At 40.7% G+C, this 26,098-nt stretch overlaps 2 protein-coding genes across 4 annotated transcripts; both read left to right on the top strand.

Moving 5' to 3' along the window:
- Window positions 1-290: 290 nt before the first annotated feature.
- Window positions 291-14,085, top strand: LOC117856743 (protein RST1). 2 transcript variants are annotated; one of them, XM_034739124.2, is made up of 24 exons: window positions 291-1,002; window positions 1,372-1,455; window positions 2,304-2,580; window positions 3,313-3,563; window positions 3,991-4,165; window positions 4,257-4,447; window positions 4,989-5,089; window positions 6,026-6,101; window positions 6,457-6,588; window positions 6,680-6,761; window positions 6,966-7,038; window positions 7,168-7,336; window positions 7,442-7,572; window positions 7,643-7,731; window positions 7,970-8,058; window positions 8,159-8,371; window positions 8,829-8,906; window positions 9,163-9,345; window positions 10,062-10,913; window positions 11,012-11,308; window positions 12,290-12,928; window positions 13,039-13,186; window positions 13,315-13,436; window positions 13,544-14,085. In XM_034739124.2, the coding sequence occupies exons 1-24, from the start codon at window positions 331-333 to the stop codon at window positions 13,904-13,906; spliced, it is 5,487 nt and encodes a 1,828-aa protein (XP_034595015.1). In that variant the 5' UTR covers window positions 291-330; the 3' UTR covers window positions 13,907-14,085. The 2 variants fall into 2 exon arrangements, with proteins under 2 accessions (XP_034595015.1, XP_034595013.1); XM_034739122.2 differs by having other exon boundaries at window positions 7,967-8,058.
- Window positions 14,086-20,717: 6,632 nt separating this feature from the next.
- LOC117855023 (uncharacterized) lies at window positions 20,718-23,440 on the top strand. 2 transcript variants are annotated; one of them, XR_004640408.2, is made up of 4 exons: window positions 20,718-21,265; window positions 21,806-22,614; window positions 22,709-22,844; window positions 23,025-23,440. XR_004640408.2 is itself a non-coding variant. In XM_034737298.2 (3 exons), exon 2 carries the CDS (start codon window positions 21,831-21,833, stop codon window positions 22,599-22,601), a length of 771 nt encoding a protein of 256 aa, XP_034593189.1. In that variant the 5' UTR covers window positions 20,718-21,265; window positions 21,806-21,830; the 3' UTR covers window positions 22,602-22,614; window positions 22,709-22,999. The 2 variants fall into 2 exon arrangements, 1 of the variants encoding a protein (XP_034593189.1); XM_034737298.2 differs by lacking the exon at window positions 23,025-23,440 and having other exon boundaries at window positions 22,709-22,999.
- Window positions 23,441-26,098: the final 2,658 nt, after the last annotated feature.

Here is a 26,098-nt window from a genome sequence, read left to right as displayed (position 1 = left end):
CTAGAAATTTCTATAGGCAATTAACTAGCACAAACTCACAACTTAAATTGCTATACTAGAGTTACATTGTTTTTGAACAAATTTTGAATCTTAGAATTGCATAGAAATCGTAGAACATAGAAGCTCCATGTCATGTGCACATGGGCTGGATGGAACTGGCCTGGCCCAGATACAATACTACTGATGAGCTAGAGGTATATGGGCCGGAGGGTCCCAATATGCACGCTGGCCATCAAGACAACAGGCCCGCAACGCTACACAAACCAACCCCCAAGCTAATTCTCTGCTCTCTTCAGTGACTACTTCCCCGTCTCCGGCCACCGCACCACCATGGCCTCCTCCGCCGCCTCCAGCGCGGCGGCGCTCTCCCGCCTCGTCGACCGCACCCGGGTCCCGGACCCCACGCTGCAACGCCACGCGGTTGCGGCCGTCTTCCGCCACCTCCTCTCCCTCCCTGCGCCCCTCCCCGAGGCCGCCCACGACGCCGCCTCCGCGCTGCTCGCCTCGCCCCACCCCGCCGTCGCCGCGCACGCCGCGGCCTCCGTCGCCCGCCTCGCCGCCTCCCGCCCCGACCTCCTGCCCCCAGGCCTCGCCCTCCCGCTCCTCCTCGCGCCCCTCGCGGCCTCCCCCTCGCCCCGGCTCACCTCCTGCCTCGTCAAGGCCGTCTCCGCGCTCGCGGCCTGCGCCCTCCGCTCCGGCTCCCGCTTCCCGCCCCACGACCACCCATTCGTCCAGGCGCTAGCGTCGGGGGCGGACGGCGCGCGCGCGGAGCTGGCGCGGCAGGCGGCCAGGATGGTTGCCGAGGGGCTGGATGGGACTGTAGGGTTCCTGAGGCCGTTCGTGATGTTCTCTGTGGTGAGGAAGGGGGACGCCGCATTCGCGAGGGATTTGATCGGCGCATTGACAGCAGCGGCCGCGGCAGCGGGGAAGGCTGGTGTCGCGATCTCAGTGCTGAAGTTGCTCGAAGAGGGCATGCTGCATTTCGGGCGCGGGGATGATCAGGTACATGTTGCGGCGTCATACTCGTTAGGATGATATCAGTTCTCTGAGTCAGTGATGCTCAATAGTTGGCAATGCTGTGATCGATCATGCAAACCGGAGCTTGACCAGGTGTATTGTGTTGTGTTCCAGCAGTCCTGATGACAGTTGTGGACTTGTGTTGCACATTTCATCATGTAGCGATGGCATTGTCAATAATTCCATGTTATAGTCCAGTCCAGATTAGTTGTAGCTAACATAAAGAGTGTACGAAACTCCTTGGAGGCTTGAGAAGCTTACATGTCATATGGAAGTGTATTATGTTTGTGTTATGCATTCTCAATAGAAGTACCTACTTTTGGTGATTCGTTACTAACGCTTAATTTTCTTCAGGAAATGCAGCTCTGGCTTTGTTCTGCGGAGTGCTTGGTTGATGCTTATGTGGTGTTGTTGAGGAAGTTGGCTAATGCTCACATGGTACTACTCTCTGCCTTTTGCTTAATTTGTACAATGAAATGTTGTAGTGGCCAATATCTGCAAATCAGCCAGCGAGATCTTCAAATGGCATCTATACTAGGTTGTGCTTCTTGTTAACACTGTAAAGTTTGTTTTCTGCAATTCTGCTCATAATAGTAGACATGTTACCTGCTGGTGCCTAGAGCTGTTTAAATGGACCGGGGATGATCATTAGTGGAGTGTTTATCACTTGATGAAAAATTACTACTGTTGTGGCATCCGGCCAATGGACTTATCCATTTTGTCAGGGTCTGTTTATACTTGATGCATGCTACTGACATATATACCTGTCAGTATAATGCTCTACTTGACTTATTGTATGCTGATGTATGAATCGAGAATGTATCATAAAAATTAGATTATGTGTGAAATATTTTCTGAAATTTTGGGAATTTTGGTGTATATACTCCTGAATGGCGCCATTACATTACATTGTTTCTTTGCAGTTTGGACTGTTCTGTATTTTTTTATGCGCAGATTCCTTGTTGTAGTAGTACCCAGCATATAGTTTATCTGTTCATGAAACCTGTGACGTGTTAACTGTCAGCAATGGGTTTTCTTGTACTTCTGAATGTCTCTTTGGTGAAAACACTAAGATTTATTTGACACATGAACTTCTATGTGTTAATACTCAGTGATGAGGTTGACTTGAAATGTGGACTTCTTTCATGTTTTATTTTTTACTCTTTGATGAGGTGCAGCTAATCGCTGCTTTGTTTTCTTGCAATTACTTTAATTCAAATGCTTATATGGTTGTTGTGCATGGGTAATGCAGATATAATATACTGATGGCTTTCTTCTTTTAACAGCCAACATATGATGTTCAAGCAAGTAGTGCAACATTGATGGAAGCACTCCTAACACAATGTTCATTTCATAAAAAATTTCTGGGAATCACTTCTTCACTTCTTGGGCTATCGAAACATTTATTCTCGGTGCAAAAGGACCTTGGATTATGCTATCTACCTGAGATTTCTGTTGTTCTTAGTTCTCTTTCTTACTCTCTCAGTGGGCTGGAGTTTGAACACGAACAGCTAGCTGGCTTGAAACTTCTGGCCTTTTTGATTGAATGGAAATATGAAAACGGTACATTCCTAAATGTTTATAATCCCTCCTCCTCCCCCTAAATTTTCAATTCCTGTTGTTGGAGGCACTAGGAACTTGGTTCTTATTGTTTTCCAATTTCCTTAAGTTACTGTGTTTCATATTATAAACCTTTGTTAGAGCCATAAGTGAATTTGGAAGTACGGAATGGGTATCATCTTCCTCTGCTCTAATTTTGATGAGAATTGCAAAGTGCTTTGCGTTTTTTTAATGCATTAGTCCTCATGGAGAGGTTTGCAGCATACAAAGTACTTGTGTCAAAAACACTGGTACCATTTTAATATGGCCTGAATAGAGAATCATCATTTTAGGGTGCTATCTATCTATATTTGGAGTAAAACTCTAAACCGCATCATTCAAATATTTTTCCATCTCATGTTTTCGTGTACGTGTTCCATGTGGGCCCCCCAAAAAAAATCAAATTTGCTGTACACAAATATGATAAGTGAAACAAAAATCACTCTAGAGAGAAAATATAATTATTTAAGTTGTTAGCGGAAAATTTTCAGATTTTTTATGGCAAACATACCATGGCCATTTACATTTAGAAATGCTGGGCATATTTGAAAACAGAGAAAGTCATGCTGTACTTATCTCAATCCTTTTTTGGAGGGAGCTTAGAGTCAATCTAATATTCCTTTGGTTACCATTGACATAAGATACATTGTGTGTTATCATCGAAAAGTTTCATATGTCATATGTGTATGGCTGCAGTGCTTGAACGGAAAGAACAAACACACGGCCTCAGTGAGGAGCTTCTCTGTGTTATGGCAGTAATCAACCTTGGAATTTCTCCATCTAAATCTGTGAAAGCAGTGGTATATCATGTTCTGTCAAGGTTCAGCTCGCTCATTTTAGACTTGCCTGCCTCTCATTCATCAGAGCAACAAGATATTTCAACGGATTACCACATAAGCAAACCTGCACTTATTCTTCCTAAACTTCTGCATCATATATGGTCTCAGGTGATCTTTTGATCCTTAGTTTTTTTCCCCCCTCTCTGTCCTGTTATAGTTCCGCCTTGTTTTATCTATTTGTTGAAGAAATGAATTGTGACTGTTAAACTTCACAATTTGAGTATGAAGCATCATATTCTGTTGTTTTGCTTCATATTGGTAAAGGTTCATATTTTTTTCAATGTTACTATTGATTTATTCATCTCTATTTGTTTCTATTTTGAGTCTGTGTTCACACATATTCTATGCATGTGTCCATATCTGGAATAGGGTAGGAATTTCTCATGCTGTTTTCCCTTAAAAAGACATGTAGGTTTATCGTGCTTGCTCGATATCCACTCCACTTCCATCTCTAGAAATCCTGCTTTATATTTCTTGTATTCTATGTACTCATATAAGTTTGTCCAATTTCTGCTTCTCATGATCCCACCCGCAGCCATCTTCAGCAGGCTTCATTTTTATGAAGCACACAGCTATCAAGGTTTCACCTGATTCTGGTCCGAAATGTCTGGAAGCAAGATATTGGACTCATCAACTAAATGACTATCTGGCAGTCCTTCGCAGAGAAAAGCTTACATTGGATGGTTTGTCTTCAAAAAAGACATCTTCAGGTTGAGGAGTTTACTTGTGCCTTTTTTATGCTCCCTCTATATTTATCTTTATTTGATCCTCTAACCTGTTGCTCCATATAATTACTTGCAGTAGCAATATCATCTCTGATAAGCTCTGTAGCATGCGTTTTGGTAATGCATCCAAAACTTGGTACTTCTGCTGCAGAGTCTTTGGCCGTGCTTGGTGCATCAGACCCAAGATTGGGTATGCCATTGTTTGTAGTTATCCTCTTCTATAGCAAGATTCTATGCAGTAACAAAAATTTTTCAACAGAGATCTTGGTGAGTACTACAAGTCCATGTTCCTTTCATATTTGAATGCACATGATGAGGAATTAAAGTTCACTGGGCTTCTAATAAAATGTTAAATCCTCACTAGTTTCAAATAGATTTTCAGTCTCCAAACCGAGGCCTTTGAATTGAGAATCCACGTTTGTAATGACAATATATAGCAGTTTGCACTTTGCAGAAGGGGTCATGGTCACTTATTTTTAGGAGTTAGAGTTAAGAAACTCCAAAAATACTTGTGCACATGCACATGTGATTCCTAAAGCTGAAATGTGTTGAGATCTGTGCAAAGTTACCGCAGTGATTAGAAGATGGGATGGTGATTTAAATTTTGGTACTTCGCATAAACATGGGTAATTGGGTACATTCAATTCTAATATAGATTTACATTAATGTTGAAGTGCTAAAGTCGTTTTGATTTTGGAGGGTACCACATTTCTTTTCTTACCTTAACTGTAAAGCAATACATACATGATTTCGAATCGTAAAAAGAGTAGAATATTTGATATATGTATTTTTGACATATGATTTGCAGCTCAGTTTGATAGAGTCATTGCCATCACTTGCTATACATGGTTTTTTGCTTCCACTCGCTCTGCAATGGATATCACCAATGCTTAAAAGGGACACAAATCCGTAAGTTAAATGCATTAATCACAAGTGAGCCCCAACTTCAGTTTCTTTTTTATTTTTTCTTGTTTGTTTGTCCTAATGAGCTTATTCGCCTTGTACTGACACATATGGACCGCCTGGTCTTTGGTTTCATTTTTTACTTTTATCTCTGAACACGAATGGAAGCAATCTTGTTCTTTATGATCTGGGGAAAGAAAAACAGAATTCAGCATTCAGGCATTAGCAGCCAAACACATGACATGGACAATTTTCAGAAAATTTAAGAACAAACACAAGCCATCATACATTGGTGCAGGTTACATACTATATATTTTATGGGACAAAAAAGATTACGCCTGCGTTTCCATCACATAAATAGAAAATTTCATGCAATGCTTAAATTTTAGAACCTAAGGATTTTAAGTATTGAAAACTATCTATATAAGATACAAAACTTAGTTTTACGAGTCTTTAACCCAACATCACTAGAGGATCACGAGCTCTCGTGTTGCTTATGTGCTTGCTTAGCTTCTACCTTTAGGATGTCTCCATTTCTGGAACCTTGTCCAAATTATCAGAGAATCACACATCTTATATTCAATCTCGTTAGTATTTTTAACTTACTGGTGATGAAAGCAATGGAAGCATATCATTTCTTATCTTAGCAATTACTTTAATATTTAACATAAATAAGCCTCATTTTGACATGTTTGTTTGTTTTGAACATCTAGCTTGCAGGTCTGTCCTGATTGCTGTGTTTTATTGTGTATGCATTCTTTATTTGGTTGAATAATTTTTAGCTTATGGATGTTGCATTAATGGATTGAGTTCTGATCTTCACATTTAGCCATATTTATCAGTTTTAATGACTGCAGACCCTTTCCTTTCTTTATTGCATATAAGGGAAAAATATGGAATTACTTTCTTGTGCTTTTCTTACAGTACATGATTTTTCTGCAGGGTTCTATATGCTATAGCTGTACGATTACTCTGCAAAATATGGGTTGTCACTGATTGGGCATTTCCAAACTTACAAGTAAGAATGCTATTTCAACTGGATATTGAAATCTTATTTTATCATGGTGAGCTTTCATACATTGCATGTGGCATAGAAAACCTAAGGTGATGTTACAAAAACATGACTTTATTAAACTATTAAAATGTTTGTTCCGAACAATTCGTGACTAGCAAGATTGGTAAATTGCGCCTTTGTGTTCCTTGATTTTGAAATATGATGTATTCCTTACCTGCCATTGAAAAATTTTGCAATCCCCGAATGTGTTAGTAAGATGTGAGCCACAGACCCTCATGCCATTGGCATATTTGACAGTTTGTGATTTTTTTCTAGATTGATGTAATAAGATTGCTACTAATTTTGGCTTCTAATTTAGGCAATTCTGGATCCTGAAAATATTTCCAATTTCGTCTCTGACAGAGAGATTTCCATGAGTATTGCCTCATCAATACGTGATGTTTGCAAGCACAACCCAGATAGAGGTGTTGATTTAATATTATCTGTATCAGTGAGTATTTTCTAGTTTTTTTTTCTTACAACTATTCATCTATTTTGTGTACTTGGTCTGCTTTCTAACATGTAGTACAAATACCTTATAGTTTTGCATCGAGAGTCGTGATTCTGTGGTTCAAGCTCTTGGTCTTGAGAGTCTCTCATATCTCTGTGAAGCTGATGTAGTCGGTAAGTCTAAATTTCTGACTTTCCATCAGCTTCAGCTCATTACTTAGTTTCTGGACAATGTTCCAACAATCAATAAGTTATTGCGCGTATAAATTACAATGTTGTTACAACAAGCCGTGTTCTGAAAACTAGTGAGGTATTTTGTATAAGAAGTCATATTTGCTGCACCTCACATCTGAAATCAGCTCCTCATCTGTATATCAGATTTCTATACGGCCTGGAAAGTTATATCAAAGGAGCTGCTTGATTATTCCGTTGAGCCTGCTGTTGCTCACAGGTAAGACTGCAGACAAATATTTAACTCAATTCTAAGATGTGCCTGGTCTGGTAGACTGGTATCGCCAATGTACAGGTGTGTGCTGATACATGCTTCTTACTCTCACTATATTTTCTTGTTCTTTTGCAGTTTGTGTGTCCTGTTGAGATGCGGAGCGATGGATGCTGAGGTGTATTCTGGAATATCTAAAAACCTGATAGGAATATTGTGGAGCATTGGAACATCCAAGAAAAATAATTCCGAATCTCTCTGGGTTAAAGCAAGAGGAGCTGCTTTTCACTCCTTGTCTCACTATAAGGTTATGCTACGATTTTTTGTTCCATGTGTGCTTATCTTCCTCTTTTTGGTTAGGAATCCTGTTTCAAAGGTCTGTAAGTTTTTTTTAACAATGAGTGCTTTACAGGTCTCACTTGTTCAAGATGCTATTCCTGATTTCTGGAAACGAAACTATGAATTCTTTACTAATGAAGATAATCTGACAGTTCTCAACTCCATGGAGAACCTTCAAGATGAGATTGTCAAATTTGAACACATGTTAGTATGTTATCTTCTAAATTCAGGTGCTTACTGACACCCATAACTAATGTTTTCCCTGTTCACACAGAAACCGTCGTAGAGTGACCACTGATAAAAGAGTTGTAGTGCATAAATTTGAGAAGCTACTGGATGTTTTCCCTCAGGCTGTGTTTAAAGGTATGCTAATGATGTAGTTCAACTCAAATTACTTACCTTTTGTTATCTGAAGATCCAAAATGCTGAATGCATGATATTCAGTCCAACTCATATGTTTCTAATTCTAAGAAAATACTTAGCTTGTTCTATCCTTCTTTTTATATATGAAAGGCTTAATTTGTTCTGCTCAGTGTTTATTACAATCTGGCATCAGTTTCATCTTTAAAATCCCTGTTTGACTGTTGCATTCAAACAGTAGGAAAGTCAACTCATCATCAGTTGCCTGGTGCTGCTCTTCTAACTCTTAATTTTACCCCAAAGGATATACTTAATGAAGGGAAATCTAAGGTTAGTAATCTGTAATGTTGGGTTTCATATTCACTGCTCACCACTCAAACTTGAATCCTTCTCATGTCATGTTATTCATGTTTGCTGATCTCATTTGCAGAGTTTGCCTAGAGTTCATACTGCTTTTGAGCAAGCATTTACAGAAATTGCTGAATCTATGTACATATCAAGAAACATAGAGGTAGCTCTTCTTGCATTGCATTCATGGAAGTCATTTGTTTCCAATTGGATGCAAGCAGTTGTTGCTTTGCTTGACAGTAAAGAGCCATCGAAGTTAAACAAAGCTTTAAAAGCTGCTAATGATATATTTAAGGTAAATATTTATACCTTTAGGATATCCCTTAGTTTTTCTCTTCTGAGTTTGTTTGTTCTGCTTCAGAAGTAGTGCTTTTTATGTAGCTTTGATCTAAACAAAATCACCAAGGTTATTATGTAGCTTTGATCTAAACAAAAGTTGCCAAATTTATTATGTATCAGCTTCTTTACAGGAGCAAGTTTTCGAGGTGCATAATGTGCCTTGTAGTTACTAAAGAACTGATAGTTTGTGGACAACGAGCATTTTTTGTTGGTGTCGATTGTGACGTGGGACAAATATTTTATCGTGCATGATGATTTTGGTACTTGATTATGCATCTTCTGTATACTATCTGGATTTTGCTAACATTTATATCTCCTTGCTATCGCCCTCCTTTTCAATATTTTGTCCCCATAAGTCGCTTCCTTAATGCTAATGTTTACGTTTCCTTGTGTTTTCCTAATTGTGATTGCAGATTTTGTGCGATCACGTTCCAGTATCTACTCCTCGAGTTGCTGTTAACATTGCCCTTGTCATTGGAGCACTATGCTTGGTAAGAGGTCTTTTATTATTATTTTAGAATTTTAGTCATTCCCAAATATGTTATACAAACTATATGGTATGATGTATTTGATCTTTTTGCCATCTGATTTATATTTCCTGTCTTTTTACTGGTGAAGACATTTCAAGTACTTTTTTCTTGTCTCACCTCTAGCCCTTAAGAAAATGCATTCCTATGGTTGTTCCAGTGGTTTATGGATGATTTGCTAATTTTGATTTAATCTGTGGTCATCTTATCTTATTGCCAGATTGTTCCACCAACTGCCCATTTGGTAATATCTTCTGCATCAGATTTTCTTTTAAAATGGCTGTTTCAATACGAGCATGAGCACCAGCAGTGGTCAGCAGCACTCTCTCTTGGACTAATATTCAATTGTTTTCATCCCACGGATAAAAAGAGCAGGTTTCAGGTTATTAATGGGCTTCTTGAGGTGTGAAATCTCACTCTCAGCTCATAATTGAATATGTTTAGAGCTTACACATTTCTTCCTTTTAGATAGCAATGCATTAGCTATTTGGTGCTTTATTTTCACTAGTGCCATATCATAATTGTGTAAAATGGGAGATCATGGGAATACAAATATCTATTTTGTTGGTGCGTAGTATCAGACTGCTCTCCTAGTGTCCTGTGTGGATGACTGTTATACTATAACAGAAATTCACTGGATTATTAGGAGCTTATTTATATGTTGCTTCATGCCTCATCCCAGTGAAATCAAGTTCACGATGCTGGATGCTGGAGCAGGACTAGTCCATGTCTTTTGAGATCTTCACATTGCAACTTGCTATGGTTGGGAGCTTATTTTTGAATGCAATTTGTGCATATTTATTGAATGCTTACATAGTGTAGCCCATCCGAGTTATTTTTTTTCTCGAACATGCAGGAGAGCTGCCCATCCGGATTATGAAAAAAAATAGGATGTGATATTCGAATAATAATAATAATAATAAGCCCATCCGAATTATGAAATAGTTTTCTCCTTTTACATTTTGTGCTTGTTGGGTATGATATTCGAGGATACTTTCAGATTCAAAGTGTGTAATGCATACTTTCACATTATGTATTATGCTTTTCCACATTTAGGTTATCTCAAAAACTGAAAGCTGTCTTACTTTCTCATTATGTCTTCTGCTTTTCTGCATTTAGGTTATCTCAAAAACTGAAAGCGGTCTTGCAAAAGGAGCTTGTGGACTGGCATTAGGCTATGCTTGCCAAGGTCTTTTGACGAGAGCACATAATGCTACTGATGCAGAAGTAGCGGCTGCTACAGAACTCAATGAGCGTGCATCAGTTGAAGATATTCTTCATGCTTTGGTTTCTTCATTGATTCAGCTATGTCCATCCTCATGTTATTCTCTCAAAAAACTTGGTATATATGGAATAGAATCCATAGAAGGGATGGAAGAAAATAATGATAGCTTCAATGATGATCCTTGGGCTATTGCTGGACTTGTTCTTGGTCTGGGGAACTCTGTTGTTGCTCTGTATAGACTTGGAGCTTATGACACTGTTATTGAAGTCAAGGACATATTGATATCATGGATACCAAATGTCAGTTCAAGCTGTGCATTATTTGATGAAATGAATTCAGTATCACTTTGTATTGGCTCATGTCTTGCTCTTCCTTCTGTGGTGGCATTTTGCCAAAGAGTGGAGTTGATGAATGAGGACTTGGATGCACTGTTCAATCGCTACACTTCTTTAGCTTCTGAGCTCCTAAACCTCAATAAATCTGGAATTCTCTTTCAGAATTTATTGATGGCAATCTGTATTGGTGCTGGATCTCTCCTGTCTTTTATACTAGATGACGGGTTGCATGCTATGGATTTCAGTGCTGTTAAAAAACTTCTAGACACTCTCAGACATATATATACACATCCTTTTCCTCCCCTTGTTCATTTGGGAGGCATGTTTGGTGTAGTCAACGCTTGTGGTGCAGGTGCAGGGGATCTTACTGGGATGTGTTCAAAACTTATGACTTCGCAAATCAAACATGAGGTCTCTTTCCTCCACGCATTCTAACATTTATGTTCTATAATTGTTTGAATACTCAATTTTTTTATGTGTAAAAAAATTCTAATTTGTTATGTGTTCAGGAGTCATCTTTGGTGAGAGGTCCTTTATTGGTAAGCCCTATTGGTGAGACTCTTTCAACATCTATGGTCCATGAAATATATCTTCTTGCTAAGGATGCTGAGGATAAGAATATACAAGATAATGCTGCATGGGCCATTTCATTTCTTAGAAGCAGGTGGTTGTCAAAGAATCTGATTCTTTACAATGACAATGGTTCTAATAGAAGTTCTGGCGATCCCAGTCAAGCTTCAAGTTTTTCTGAACAAAGCTTAGTTTGGAACTTAAGTCGCTGGTTGAATGATCTTAAGCTTGAAAAGGTTTGATCTAAACCCTCATTTTAAATAAAGATTACCATGCAATTTGTTAACAATAGGTCTGTGCGGTAAATCTGTTACAGAAGTGCATAGCTTATTTATGTCAAATGCAGTGTACATCTTCGTTTTGCGGGGAAATATTTCAAAACAAAGATTCAAATCATTCAACATATATAAGCTGAGATGTGCAGTTTTATATGCTAAATTGTATATTTGAGGACACAAGATGATTTTGAACATCTATCATAATTTACTAACACAGGCATAAATTTCAAACTTGAAATACTGAATCACATTAGGATGTGATTTAAAGCACCGTAGCAATCTTCTAATTCCCTTCCCGACGCTCGATTGTGGTTGCATGCCTTTGCTGCTGCAGTGGCCAGTGGGTGAAGTGGATGGTGTTTTACTGATGCAAAGAATCTGCTAATGCATACTCATTTGTCTATATGTTATTCCAGTCGATTTAAACAAAGACTGGAATTGCTCCCAGCATTGCTACAGCCTTGACCCTAGCTAGGGAGGATGCTGAGCACTGGTGTTTACCAGGGGCTAAAGGTCTTACCTTGCTCACTGTCAGAGGGGTTGGCTAACTGGTTAGATCTCCCTGTGGTCTGGTAGTGTTCTTCCTGTTCTGGGTGTTTAGTCCCCCTTTTGTTTTTGGTGTGTGTGTGTAGGTTTGTGTGTGTGGATTTTGTGTGGGTGTGAGTCTCTGTATGACTCTTTCTTCTCCTATTAATACAATGATACGCAGCTCTCCTGCGTGTTCGAGAAAAAAAAAAGTAAACGGTAACTGTGTAAAATAATGTGCAGACATTGTTTTTTTTTAATTTATGGCTGTGAAATTAAGATGATTTATTGTGCATCAATTTAGCGAACTACTTTATATTTTGTGTTATGGTCATATCATTTACTTGTCATTTTGTTGAGTTAAGAGTATCATTAATATGTTTCTGCTGACTTATGTTATTTTACCATCTACAGCCTTTTGATATGGTGCCAGTAAGTACAGTTGGAACAGTTTTAAGATGTCTTTCTAAAGCTCCTCGATTGCCAACTACAGACTGGGGGGTTATTGTACGGCGGTGCATGAAAGTTGAAGTGCAGATTCCTTATAAGCCAACCGATCAGCAAGATCTAAAGTTTCTAAGGGAAGAATGCTTACATTTTTCTCTAGCTCATGCCACTCACATTAGTCCCCTTCTTCAGTTTTTGGATTATCTGACTGACATACTCAGATTCCGAAGATTAGAAATAAACGTGCAGTCTATTTTGCTCCAACATTTGTCACACCTAATGAAGCTCTTCTCCGATTCAAGATTGGATAAACTATATGAGGATTTAACTGAATACTTGTATTCCCCCACCTCTTCATACTTGAATTACTCATGTGAACAGAAAAGCATGATAAGAATGTCGTTCTGGGAAGGCATTTGCAAGTGTTTGGTGGATGTTGTTTCTGAAGAATCTGGTGGTTTCTCATTCACTAAAAAATGCATTGAATGCTTGTTGCCTCTCTTGACTCTCCACAATGATGGTCAACCTGAATTCATGGATGAATGGTCTGCTGCTCTCACGTGTCTTACCAATGCCCAGAGCAGTTGGCTGGGTGATATGCTGCAGGTTCACAATAGAATAAATCTGTCTTTATGAATATATCTCTGCAAATTGTTTGTTTTAGTTTCTATGCTTTATTGTAAAGTTTCACAGTGCTGCTTTCACCTTTCATTCAGGTTCGGAATGCTGCTTTAGTCACTGAGGAAGAACATGTTGACGTGGCAAAAAAGATTATCATCAGAGCAAGATTGTGCGCGACTGGTTGTGGTTCGGTGCATGAGCTGGGTAATATAAAGACGATGATATTGTGTGCAAGAGCTGATGGTAATTGCATTCATTTGCTGTTGTTTAGTAGTAGTCCTCAATCTTCCATTCAATTATGTTATCATTCCTCGCCCATCCTATGACATTCCGTATATTATTTTGAAAAACTAACAAATATGCTATTTCAGGTGTCTGGTGGAGTGTCCTTGTTGAGATTGCTGCAGCTATAAACTCTGTTGAAAACAGTATAAAAAGGCAGTGGCTTCTGGATGCATTAGAGATTGGCTGCGTTACAGCTCATCCCTCAACGGTAATTATTCAAGATGCTATGTTGGATTTGTGGATGGATGCTTACTGTCACATGTTGCTTCCCCGCAAACACAAGCATGCTTAGGTTTTCTTGTTCTAATATTTCAGGTGCTACGGTTTGTTGGCTTGCTATGTGATAGCTGCTGCATCTATATGCCACTTCTCGTTGTTAATTCGAGAAATGTACTGAGTGACTTGCCTGTCACCCTGCCTTCCTTTCTCTCCAGCAGCATTTGGGATGATTTCAGGGACATTGTTGCAGACAAGCTATGGTTGTTGACTTCTCACATCTACACTTGGGCAGAACAATTGGCGCACGGAAATGACCTCACTGGGCACGATCATATTCATAGAAGTGAAACTGAGATGGCTACTTTTCTGGCCAATATTCTGCGTTCTACATGCATTGCAGTCGAAGACTACTTGACTGTTGATAGGAAGTTGAAGCTTGCAAACCTTGAGTCACTCTGATTGTAGGGAGACGTGTTTTCACTTTATTCTTTGAAATACGTGTGTATTTCTGTACAGTATGTCTCAAAATCATGTTTCGACATTTGATGTCTCCACTGATGATTCAGCATTGTTTTTTTCTGTACATAATTTAGTTTAACTATCTCATCTTATGCAATATATTTTCAAATAATATCGAATTAATTTGTGAGCACTATGACATACTGCCACCGAACAATTTAAGAGCAAAATTTTGAGGAAAAACAAGAGTTATCTCAGACTACAGGTAAGTGTAAAGGCCCCAGTATCACACTAATGGTGTCTAATCGCAATATTCCATTTGTCTGGAACTTAGAGAGATCCTGTTATATTGCGATTATCTACATCTTTCGTCAGAACTATGTTTTGCTAATTGTGTTGCGTTCGTTATGATACAGGGAATCTTGGCGTTTGGGGTCAGAATTACATTTCAACCTGCTATTTCATTCGAGGAAACTTGTTGTGAAGTGCAATAATGTACATTTCCAATTGATGGTACTCCAGCTCGTAAGTAATCAAGTTGCTCTAGTGTTGGTCTGAGTTCAAATGAAACCACTCCCATTTTAAAGGTTGGTGTGGGTTAAATTTGACGCAACATCTGTACTCTTCTTAATTGCTGAATCGCACAGACTAACCAATTCTTGCTCGAGTCACAATCAGCAATCAGTATAATAAAGCTCAGAATATTATGGAAATGTTCCTCACAAAAAGCAATCACTAATAATGATTCTCATTCTTTCAGAAAGAAGTCCATAAGCATCGTATTTGATGCTTGAATTCCCACATACTGTTTCCTTTTCAAGTTTCTTTCGTTGACCTTTTTCTTGGTGGGTCCTTTTCCTAAGCACTTATCAGTATTTCTAGAAATAGAAAAGAAACTAAATGCAGAATGTCTAGTAGACTTCTTTAAATACATATCCATTAGCTTTTCCTTGTGGTGTCTTATTTAAAAATTGCATGGGGAAGCTAGCCCTGTTCTGCCTACACGACTTAAAAAACTGTATGAAGAAAGGAGGTTCTCTGTTCTGCATTACTTCATGACATAATTAAAATCATAATCAGAAAACTTCAACTAGACCTGGAAAGTAAAAGGTAAATCGAATAGAAAATGTCAAATCTAAGGAAATAGGTGGCCGGATGTCACTTTTGGACATAAGTAGCTTCCATCTTAGCCCACAGCCCATGTACGGACGAATGAAATATAGATGGAAAGCTAACGGAATCAATATCTAGTAGTGTGCCCTTCCAGTCACCCAAGGGACTTTAGCAAATTAGCAGTGCTAAACCTCATATGCTTTCCTCTCTGGATTCTCCTATCGTGATCAATCTCCCTTAATATATTGCGATAAGATATGCTGGCAACTGCAGCCGCGCGGCTACCTGCAAACCATCTTTCTCTAGGATGTTTCCATGAGAGAACCAATTGGATGTGTCTAGAAACCTTGCCTGGTTACACTTTTCGAGTATGATATCTCTGTGGATGTACGTACTGGTTAACGGATTCTGCCAAACATTCTAATTTTCAAAGCCATGTCCTTTCACTTTCACTTTATTTTATCCTCCAAGTATTACATGGGCCAATCATAGCACCTGGCCCCAAAGTGCAAGCAATCACATGGCTGCGGGTCCGCTTGCTAGTAGATCATTGAAAAGTCAATAATTTATGCATCTGTGCCTATCAAGGTTTTGGGGGTTATTTACGCACTGTGCTAATGGTGACCATGAGCCACAGAAACTAGTTTTCCTTGTGTGTAATTCATTTTCACCGACATGTAACATCCAATTTGCTTTGCTGAAACGAAATATAGGGATGACAGTTGAGCATGATTGCCATACTTTATGTGATGGTAGTGCATGGTCAATATAAGTAAGGATAAAGACACAGATCTTACACGATCACATGAACCACTTTTGCTTAGGCACATGAAGATGTGTTGGGCTCCATATAAGCAGGAAAACTGCATTATTCTTATTTTTTGCAGTGCACAAATTACACAGTGGGCCCTTAAACTGTCACCGTTTTACTGGACCCTTAAACTGACTTCTGAATTCTGTGGTAGGTCACTTAAACTACTCCACTGACGTAAATAGCCCCGGCTCCACACAAGGGGGACGCAGCCAAAGCTGTTTGTCAAGATGGCATCAGATGATCATGTCATGGGAGGATCAGCAGCAGCCTGCCCCAATCAAGCATCCCCATCGCCCCACTATGCTTCGACAATCAACGTGCAGCTCTGCAGGTGAAGGTCAGTGATGCTATATTTGGCAACTATTATCTGCATAATGCACCACACTAACAGAACAAAACCACCTGCAACATGTCTTGTGATCGAGGATGGTTTGAAAGCATGCGTGCATGGCCCTGAACAAGAGTCAGGTAGCCCCATGCATGGCCTGGCCAGACAGACAGGATTCTCTAGCGAAAGGTACGGTTCCATGCACGCCCGTGCACAACCACCCCACCCCACCCCCACCCTGCACGCCCCTTGTGACCAGAATTCAAAGGGACTGTTCCCTGCAACAGTGCAAGTGCAACCTTGAATCTGTACCACAAGGACCCATCAGCTCAGCTCCATATATTTCCTTCCCACACAGCCATAGCTAGATATGCATCATCTTTCACTTGTGCACACACGCTAGCTGCTCGTACTTTTTCCATGGATGCGCACCACCTCTCTCTGAAAAAGCTACTACCTCTGTTCCTCGTTCCAACTTTCTTGGAGAGTCAAACCATTTTATGTTTGACCAAAATTATAGAGAAGATCATAAAAGTTTATGGCACCGAATAGATATACTATGAAAATATATTTAACGAAGGAACTAATGGTACTTATTTGGTATCATGAACGTTAGTACTTTATTGTATAAATTTGGTCAAATTTGAGATGCTTTGATTCTCCAAGAAAGTTGGAATGACTTATAATTTGGAACAAAGGGAGTACTTGTATAATGAAGGGAGTATTTTTGTTCCAACTCAAGGTTCAGGCCTAAGGTTCAAACTACCAGAATTTTTTAGCCTTTATTTAACTGATAAATCATGTATGGATAGCTTTTTTCCAAAATTAAAGAGTTTTTTCTGTTCTATAATAATAAAAAAGCTGGAGTCCCTTGCCCTAATCCTTTTCAAAGGAACTGGCTCGTGAAAAAGCTGAGCCACCCCAAACATGCCTATGGGCTATGGCATGGGCTACGGTCTGTGGCAATAACTGGCAAGCTACAGACAACTACTAGCTGCTGTTTCCACTGAAAGATTTGCGATTTTGTTGGCGATGCCGAGCGTGATGAGTTTTAGCACTTGGATGCAAGTTGCAAGGGGATGCAGCTCAAAAGGACAGGCATGCTAGGTCGTGAACCTGGGGAAAGGCTGCCGCCATGCATGCATCCAGACACAAAGGGTAGGGACTAGCCTAGCCCTAGCTTAGCCCAGTACTACTACTACCTCCTCTTCTCGGCCCCCTTCCTTAGGTCCAACGATTTGATGTCTGTGGATTTCAGGATCGAATTAATGTTGGTGTACTAGGATAGTGGCTTGCACACACGAGATCGTGTTCTTGTGCGGGATCTTATGAAGATCTTATTATGGCCTTTTGTAAGTTGCATTTTCTTAATAATCATCTTTAGATGGCTACAAAGATTCAGTTGGTGGCGACGGGTGTATAGCTATGTCACCCTTTCTCCGATCCAGCGCTGCTCCCCTAAAAACTTTGTAGCAACAAAAGCATGGAAAAGAAATCACCTCCGATCCCCAACAAAATGATTGGGCATGCGCGTTCTTAGCTATGCTATGCTCATTTTAACTAGTTTTAACTTTATAATATGGCTATTTTTTACGGAGTATAATTAATATGGCTAATTGGTTGATAATTCACCTCAAAAACTGTAACTTTCTAACTTCCTTGCTAAGTTTGTTATGGTTATGAAGGTGTAAACTGTAAGCGTGCACTTCAACTACCTTCCTGCTGCAGGTCACAATATTATTTCAACATTATCTTTATTCCGGAGATTCCTTTATGTGCCCCTTTTCGTCCTCTCCCAAAAACTCTACTGGTCTTACAGTCATCATCTTTAATTTAAACCAGGCTGCATTAAGATCCTAATGCCATACGACTCATCCCTCTGATTATGATGCAAGCCTGGTGTGCTGGCAGGACCAAAGGGTCCGGAGCAAAGCCAGGTGCAGCAGCGGCCAACCCACGATGTAGGCCGAGCTAGCATAGTAGTGCAGGTATGGCTGGGGGCTAAGCTTGGCAGGGCTGTGGCAACACGATGAAGACTTCAGACAGTCCGAGCTACTTGCAATGGCACCAGAACCAGCTGCTAGAGTTCTAAATAATACAATCTTTTTACTCGTAGCAAAAGCACACGCGTTATATAATAACACCACATGCATGACAACCTTTATGCATGGCTTCCTGAGATGAGATGATGGCAAATCTTGCTTGTTTGGTTGTTACACGCCATAGCTGATGAGCCCTTTTTTCATTCCATGCATATGTATGTCATGCGGCATCATTGTACATGTTGATTCCAATAAAACTAATGGCGGCCTAGCTACTTAAAGGTGGGGCCTGCCTCATGATCTTAGGGCTCCTCTGTTACCACGTACTGTAAAAGAGAGCTTAGTGTGTGAACCTATACTTGTCTGTTCTTGCCTTCTTGGAGACCGTGAGCTCGCTCTCTTTCTTGAGGAGCTTTTACATGTTTGCTCTGTTGACTACTCGAATTGACCTGGCTTTTCCTTTAGGAAAGCTAAATTGACCAACATCTATGTAGTTCTGGGTCAGACACTGTTGTTACAGTGGTCGTTATTACTGTTGTTGTAGTAGCTGTACAGTTCTCAAACCGGAAGATTAAGTTGATCATCGATTATACACCATAATAATTCCTTGTTTTGTTTCTTTTCATCTGAAAAATGGCACCTTTTTTCCCCTTGTTTTCTGTTTTGAAATAAAGATCTGCCTGGGGTGTGAACACTGTACTGTCACTTGGTCTCAGTGATCTGCATGATTGTTGTCCAGACTGGACTGTGGATGCTTTTTTGCAACTTTTTTAGTTTTGAAAGCTTTGCGGCAACTTGTAATTACATTGTGTTGAGATATGCATGGTACGTAGATCATGATGATACTAATTATATATATAAGCTTCAGCTACGTACCTATAAATGACAAAGATGACAAAATCTAACCCGAAGTTATCATGCTGTAACAGTGCCATCATTGAGGGCCACATGTACTTTGAATTATTTTATGGGGCCTGTTTCGTCGACCTGCAAAGTATCAGATCGACAGTAATCTATTGCGAGTTGTTACCCATAAGCATCAAACATATCTTCATCAACTAACTGTATGAAGGTCATGTCCCTGTCTGGATCAGTTGATTCTTTAGGACTTTGTTGATCAGTACAAATTTCTCTATTTTCAGCACATTTTCTTGAGATTTCTCCTTCCTACTGTATGTATATGGATCAGAAATGGATGCAAACTTTGATGTAGCGTGTCGTTGAACCTTTTTAAATTCTGATTGCTGAAAGGTGGGTTGATGCATGAATTACCCTTTTTGAGTTTGATGCAGTAGCTACAATTGGATCGTTGCTTTCTGTACTGTTAGAACCAGTGAATCCGACGTGGGAACTTAAACGTTGTTTATTTGCTTCGGCACATGTATACAGTCTCTCCGTCATGTTGTAGACACTATGCATGGTCTCAATATTCAAGTTGTTGCCATCATTGCATCGTGGAGAAGTCATTAAACATCTAATAAAGTCATTTTCACATGAACAATACAAATAGTTGAATATGTTTTGGTGGCGAAAGGCATGTAAATATTTTTTGCGCCCATTCTAAAATAAAACGTCATGTACGTATTTCTTTTAAGTGGAGCCAGTTATCATGTATAAAAGAAGTTAGTTTTATTTGTTGACACTGCACTAGTGTAGCGCGAGTCCAAAAATTAATCATATAATCAGAGAACATCTGTAGTAGGCTAACCCTAATCAAAGAATCTACTTAATCCCCTAGCTAGCTAGGTTGTTAGTATAAATAATTGGGCGTGACAGTGCATGCCGATAACTTGCACTGATATCAGCTCGTCACTAATGATTGCCAATTATACTGCGGCGGCGCTTTTAATTATGAGACGGAAGCCGTGGACAAGGATTAATTAGTTGCTAAACCACATTGCACAAGCACCCTGTGCCGTGCCCGCGCCATCGATCGCCGCACGGTGTGCCAGTCTACATCGCCGGCCTCCTTTATGATTGTGCTGCGGCTTAGGCAAAGCTCAATTAAGCTAAGCCAGTTCATGCATGAAAGAGCATGATTACTCCTGAACCGGACGCACTCAGGAAGGACGTGGCTTTCTAAGAGAACCATGAATACGTATATCGGTTACTCCCTCCGTATCGAAATATTTATCGTTTTTAACTTTTTCTCGCAATAGCGCCCGCCTATTATCAATTTGGACAAGATTCTGGTCGAGGTTTTAAAATTCTCATACAAACTTTACCATGAATCGGACGGTTGCGTCGTCTTATACAGTTATACTCTATATATACTAAGTAGGCGTGGTTGAATAGTTTATACGTACATTTATACCTCTTGAGCTACTCCCATGGGCAGCAGCCATGGGGGACTGTTTGTGAAAGGTGATGAAATGAGGGGGCACTGTGGTAGATATTCTTGCGAGTAGTGGCAATGTCACCCTCACACTTTTTCTTGTACTGCCATTAATCTCGGTTTGTCCTTATTTATCTCTTTACTCTCTCTCTCTCTCTCTCTCTCTCTCTCTCTCTCTCTCTTCCTGCCTGACCCCAGGCCCTTTTTTTTCCCTTTGCAACACCTCCATAATATCATAATATTCTTCAACTCTCGCTTCCTCATTCAAAACTGGCCTGCCTTTTCATAGTGTGTGGTCGATCTATACACCTCACCTTTCCCTTTGCTGCTGTTGGAGAGGAGGAGAGAAGCTGATCTTTCTCTCTCTATATCTCCCTCAGCGCGCTCTATCTCCTCCATGGCTCCATAGATCACAGCTTGCAGAGAGACAAGAGTTAGGCTATTCTACCTGATCATATGCCCCTCCTGCAATTCCTCCATCCACATACAAATTGAAACAAGAATTGCTTGCATATATCTTTGTTTGTCCTTTCCTCTATTTTTTTCTCCTCTTTTATTTCCATTGTGCAGCTTGTTAGATAGACAGATAGTAGCTTTGGATATATCATGGAGGAAACAAGCTAGAGCAGAAGCAGCAGCAGAGAGGAGAAAGGGGATTTTAAAAATCCTTCAACATAGTCTCTGCCTGCTTCTTCATCAGATCTGTCCTCTGTGTGACCTTAAAGAGGTGAGGATGAGCAGGTCTCCACTGGCTACATCACCTTGCATGGGAAATTTGAAAAAACAAAAGCTTTGATTTGCAGTCATCTGGTCTTCTCTTGGTACTATTTTATCATTCATGATTCTTGAGATTTGAGCAAAGATCATCTTCTTTTCTTGGAAATTTGTGCTTCTCGTGCCATATCATCATACGTGCACACCCACACAAATACACAGCGGATCACACTCCATTTGTATTCATGATCATGCTGCTGATTTCCACTGGTCCCTATGTCAGATAATTTCCGCAGATAAGGATTCTACAGTTTCACTGTCCCAAGGAAAAGGGGAGAACATACATAATTTCCTCATTTTCTCCCCCAAAGATTGCATACATATATACTTAGATCAGAACTCCTTCAGCTCCAAAACCCTAATCTTCTCCTCCTTCCGCCTTCCCAGAACAATCCTCAGCCAAGAAAACCCTAACCCTAAAACTAGTACCAAAAGATGCATATTCACAATTTATTTCTTCGAAAAAAACTGACAATCTTTTCAATTTTTGCAGGTACGGTAGCCCGCCCGGCCCGGAAATGGCATCCCCGTCGAGCACCAGCAACAACTCCGCCCTCTCCCCGGCGGCCTCGTCGGGGGCGACGACGCCCGGCGCCGGTGCGCCGTGCGCGGCGTGCAAGTTCCTGCGTCGCAAGTGCCTGCCGGGGTGCGTGTTCGCGCCCTACTTCCCGCCGGAGGAGCCCCAGAAGTTCGCCAACGTGCACAAGGTGTTCGGCGCCAGCAACGTGACCAAGCTGCTCAACGAGCTGCTCCCTCACCAGCGCGAGGACGCCGTGAGCTCGCTCGCCTACGAGGCCGAGGCGCGCGTCAAGGACCCCGTCTACGGCTGCGTCGGCGCCATCTCCGTGCTCCAGCGCCAGGTCCACCGCCTCCAGAAGGAGCTCGACGCCGCGCACGCCGAGCTCCTCCGCTACGCCTGCGGCGACGTCAGCGGCATCCCCACCGCGCTGCCCGTCAGCGGCGGCGCCGCCCCCAGGCTCTCCGCGGCAATGCCGAGCCCCGGCCAGTTCGCAACGTCCGCCACCGCAGCCGCCGGCATGTACAGCGGCCGGACGAGGCTGGGGCTCGTCGACGGCATAGCGCCGCCGCCGCCGCCAGCCGGGTGCTACTTCATGCGGAGCAACAACGTCGTCATGAGTAGTAGCCCGGGCGCTGACGTGGCGCCCGTGCTGCCTTACGCTTCCATGGCTAATTGGGCCGTGAATGCCATGAGCGCCACCACGACCGCCACCTCCGGATCGGAGAGCATCGTGTTGGATCACAAGGAAGGGGGAGACAGCAGCATGTGAAGCGCCATGAATAGTAAGTGGCCTCAGTAATTTCCTGCACTGCAATCATGCATGTAACTATGTGTATGTGCTTTGTGTTTTATCTGTTCTACGCTTGTCTTGTGCAGTGATTTTACCCCTTGTTAAGTGAGATGATGTGGAGACATGTGCTTGAGCCCCTTTGCCCTTTGATGACCTTGGGATTGCTTACTGAAGGAAGCTTCGAGGAGATAGCCGCAGGGAGCTAGCCCAATGCAATCTCAGGTTGATTAAGAGCTAAGGAGCAATCTATCTATCTATATATATCTATCTTTCGCCGACATGAGTTAAATATATCTGCACCCCTTTTTGCATGTTGTGCAAACCATACTTTGGAGTACTAAATGTAATCGAATCGAGATCTTGATCGCTCTTCTTTCCATGATTAATTCTTCGTTTTCGCAGGATCCATCGATCAGTCATTAGTACGTAGAGCATGCTTTGCGATCAGAAAACAACCAACTTTAGGCCCAATAAACAACCAAAGGATCCTACTTGCATGCATGAGTAGTAGTACTAAGCTTGAAGGCGCGCGGGGGCCAATTAAAGGGTCTACATGATCTGCATCTTATATCATATGTCATAGGCACCAGTGACCTATGCTGCTTGCATATATGCTCCAGATATATGATCGTGAGAGATGCTTAATAGTCTGGGAGGGAGATTAAAACAGTTGTTTATGGCGAGCATCACATCATTTCTTTCGCAGACATTCTTCCCGTCCATGTTAGTAAACTGTAAAGGCATGGGAAAAGCAGTATTCCGGCACTATTCTTATAGGTCCCAGATCTTTTTATGGATCTCACTGTTGGTGCATTGTACATGTATTTATTCCATCATCTAGAATTTTCCTCCATTGGCATTGAGTCTTTTTCTAAATCCTGCGGTTCTGACTGGCCACTACTACTTTTCATGCTTATGATCGGTCTCTGCTGCGGGATCTTGTTCATTGTGATCGTTTGTTCTTCCTTGTGATCGAATTTATTGGATCTGATCGAGTTGCACTTCCCTTTTAGTTCTAGCTTCCAGGATTGAAGTGTGCCCCGTTCTTGATTTTACTGTTGGTCCCTTCAACAATGCTGAATGCATGCTCGATCTATCCAGTTGTTGGTGTTTTGTTGGTTCAGCCCCATTTCTGCACTACTTACATACCCCAGCAATTAACATTAGTTAGGAAAGTTTGACTAAATTTTGCTAGTATATAGTTCTTTAATTTGTCACAACTATTGCATGATTTATATTATATAGTTTCTTTGTCCCAAGGCCACTGGTGCAGTACTGCCATTTTCCAGCCAAAGTTAGCCAGAACTTGAGCAGAGAATTCCTTAACCACCACACAGCGGTCAATCTCACTAACAACTTTCGATCAAGTTAACAGCCCCAAAGGAAATGTTTTTCAAAAGGTCTGGACTCACTTTTGTGTGAGATCTATAGATTCTTGTGTATTTCAGCTATAGTCGAACTTATAAGTGCTGCATAAACAAATTGATGTTGGTATATATTAACTATTTCGTTAGAATATTGACAGTATGCATTGTCCCCTTTTTTGACGTTAAACTGCTTATCTAAACATGTCTATTGATTTTAGGCTACTCATCCATGCAAACATCAGCTCTACATGTACATACATTCACTGATATGCTTACATGAAAAGTGTATTAAAAAGTTTGTGCTATGGACTAACATGTGAAACAAAAGTATAGATACTGCGGCGTTTTCAGTCAAAATTAAGCTTGACATTAATTTGGTCATTTCCGTGCATGAATTCTACATGGACCAATCAGACAATGCAATGTGGATGATATCAACAGAAGCTTTCAGTTTAGACATTGATTGTTTCCTTCCATTAAACTCCATAAATCATTTTTTTTCGATAAAGGAAGTTTTTATTAAATTTCAAGGGCATTACATCATTAAACTCCATAAATCATATGAAGCATTGTTTTCAGCCAATAGGGTTCTGACAGAATACTGTATTTTTGCGGATATACTAGACATTCTGTAGCTTTTGGTCGAGTGAAATAACAGCTGAAACAACTTTATGCATTTTGTGATTATTAGATTATTATGAGATGCGTGCGAGAGCTTCTTCACTCCAGGCATGCACAAAGCTTAAAGCTAGTTAACTTTTGACCTTGTACCTAGAAAAGGGCCGCATCAATAATTCAGCCATAGACGATATGATCGAATTTGAAGTAGCTACATGTTACGTGTATTACAAGTACCTAACACATTCTTCGCACATTTGGTTCTCTGCGTGATTTGGACTCTCTTCAGTCCACCAATTACCTAGTGCGTAATTCCTAACTTTAAGAATAAAAATCCAAGCAACAATTGCATGCGTGTGTCCCTATTTGTCACATTCTCTTCACATTTCTTACTTTGTAACTGATTGGACAGGTAATGCAAAACAGACTTAAGTCATTCCAAACAGTAGCTAGAAGCCTAGGATGGCCCGTTTCTTGTTGGTCCTAGAGTAAGAGCTATCCTTAACGCATCCCTTTTCTTGGCACTATACATGCATCGATCAGATTTGACATTCACTTACAAGACATTTTTTTAAAAACAATGCATTAGTACTAATTAACTGGCAACTAATAAAATGGAATATTATATATGCTGAAAAGAAACCATGTCTTTATGCCATATTTATCCTAATTAATAGAAGAATAGCACAAGGTTGAGAATGATGATAATGATGGGTTGAGTTACGCTACCCGTTGGTGTCTAATCAGTTGTCATTTTCTACCGATGCATTTGGAGATGTCAAAGGTGCATCCATCCATGCTGCACACTATAATAGAGCAGTTTTTCCTAGCTATTACGACTGCATTGCGTACACAGAGAGAAAATGGTACAAATATTAAAGTAACCTCAGGACATTAAACATATTATTAGCATTGATATTTTTAAATAAATATCCAACCTTTATTTATTATTTAAAAAAACTTTTCTCTGGTTCTATGTAAGAACAGGTTTCAATATAATTCTCTTATCAAAGTTTTGAGATATCTGCCTGTAATTCAAGTTTGGTGCAAATCTGTTTGTACCTTAGTTAATAGATATTCAACTCCAATTGTCAGATTTAGTGGCGGGGGAGATCGCAAGATCAAGAACCCAAATGGTAACACAGAGACGCAAGGTTTAGATAGGTTCGGGTCTGCGAAGAGTAATATCCTACATCATGTGTTCTGGTGGATTGTGTTGCTGGTCGTAGGTGCGAAGAATTGAGGTTAGATGAGTTGCGTCGCCCTCGCGGGGCGCCCCTACCTACCTTATATAGGCTAACGATCTAGGGTTACAATCGGATAGGATCTAATCCTAGTCGGTTGTTACATGGAAAGCAATATGAGTCGGTTTACAACAAGTATCCCGAGATATCCGAGCAGAATCCATTCACCCGGCCTCCGGACTTGTGCTCCACGTATCTTCGTGCCTTGGCCCGCACGGGCGTGGTGGGGACCCGTGGGTACCCTTAT

The sequence above is a fragment of the Setaria viridis genome, chromosome 5 (assembly GCF_005286985.2).
Source record: "Setaria viridis chromosome 5, Setaria_viridis_v4.0, whole genome shotgun sequence".
NCBI lineage: Eukaryota > Viridiplantae > Streptophyta > Magnoliopsida > Poales > Poaceae > Setaria > Setaria viridis.
Note: the sequence above shows the minus strand (reverse complement) of the source record. Positions and strands in the feature narration are given on the sequence as shown.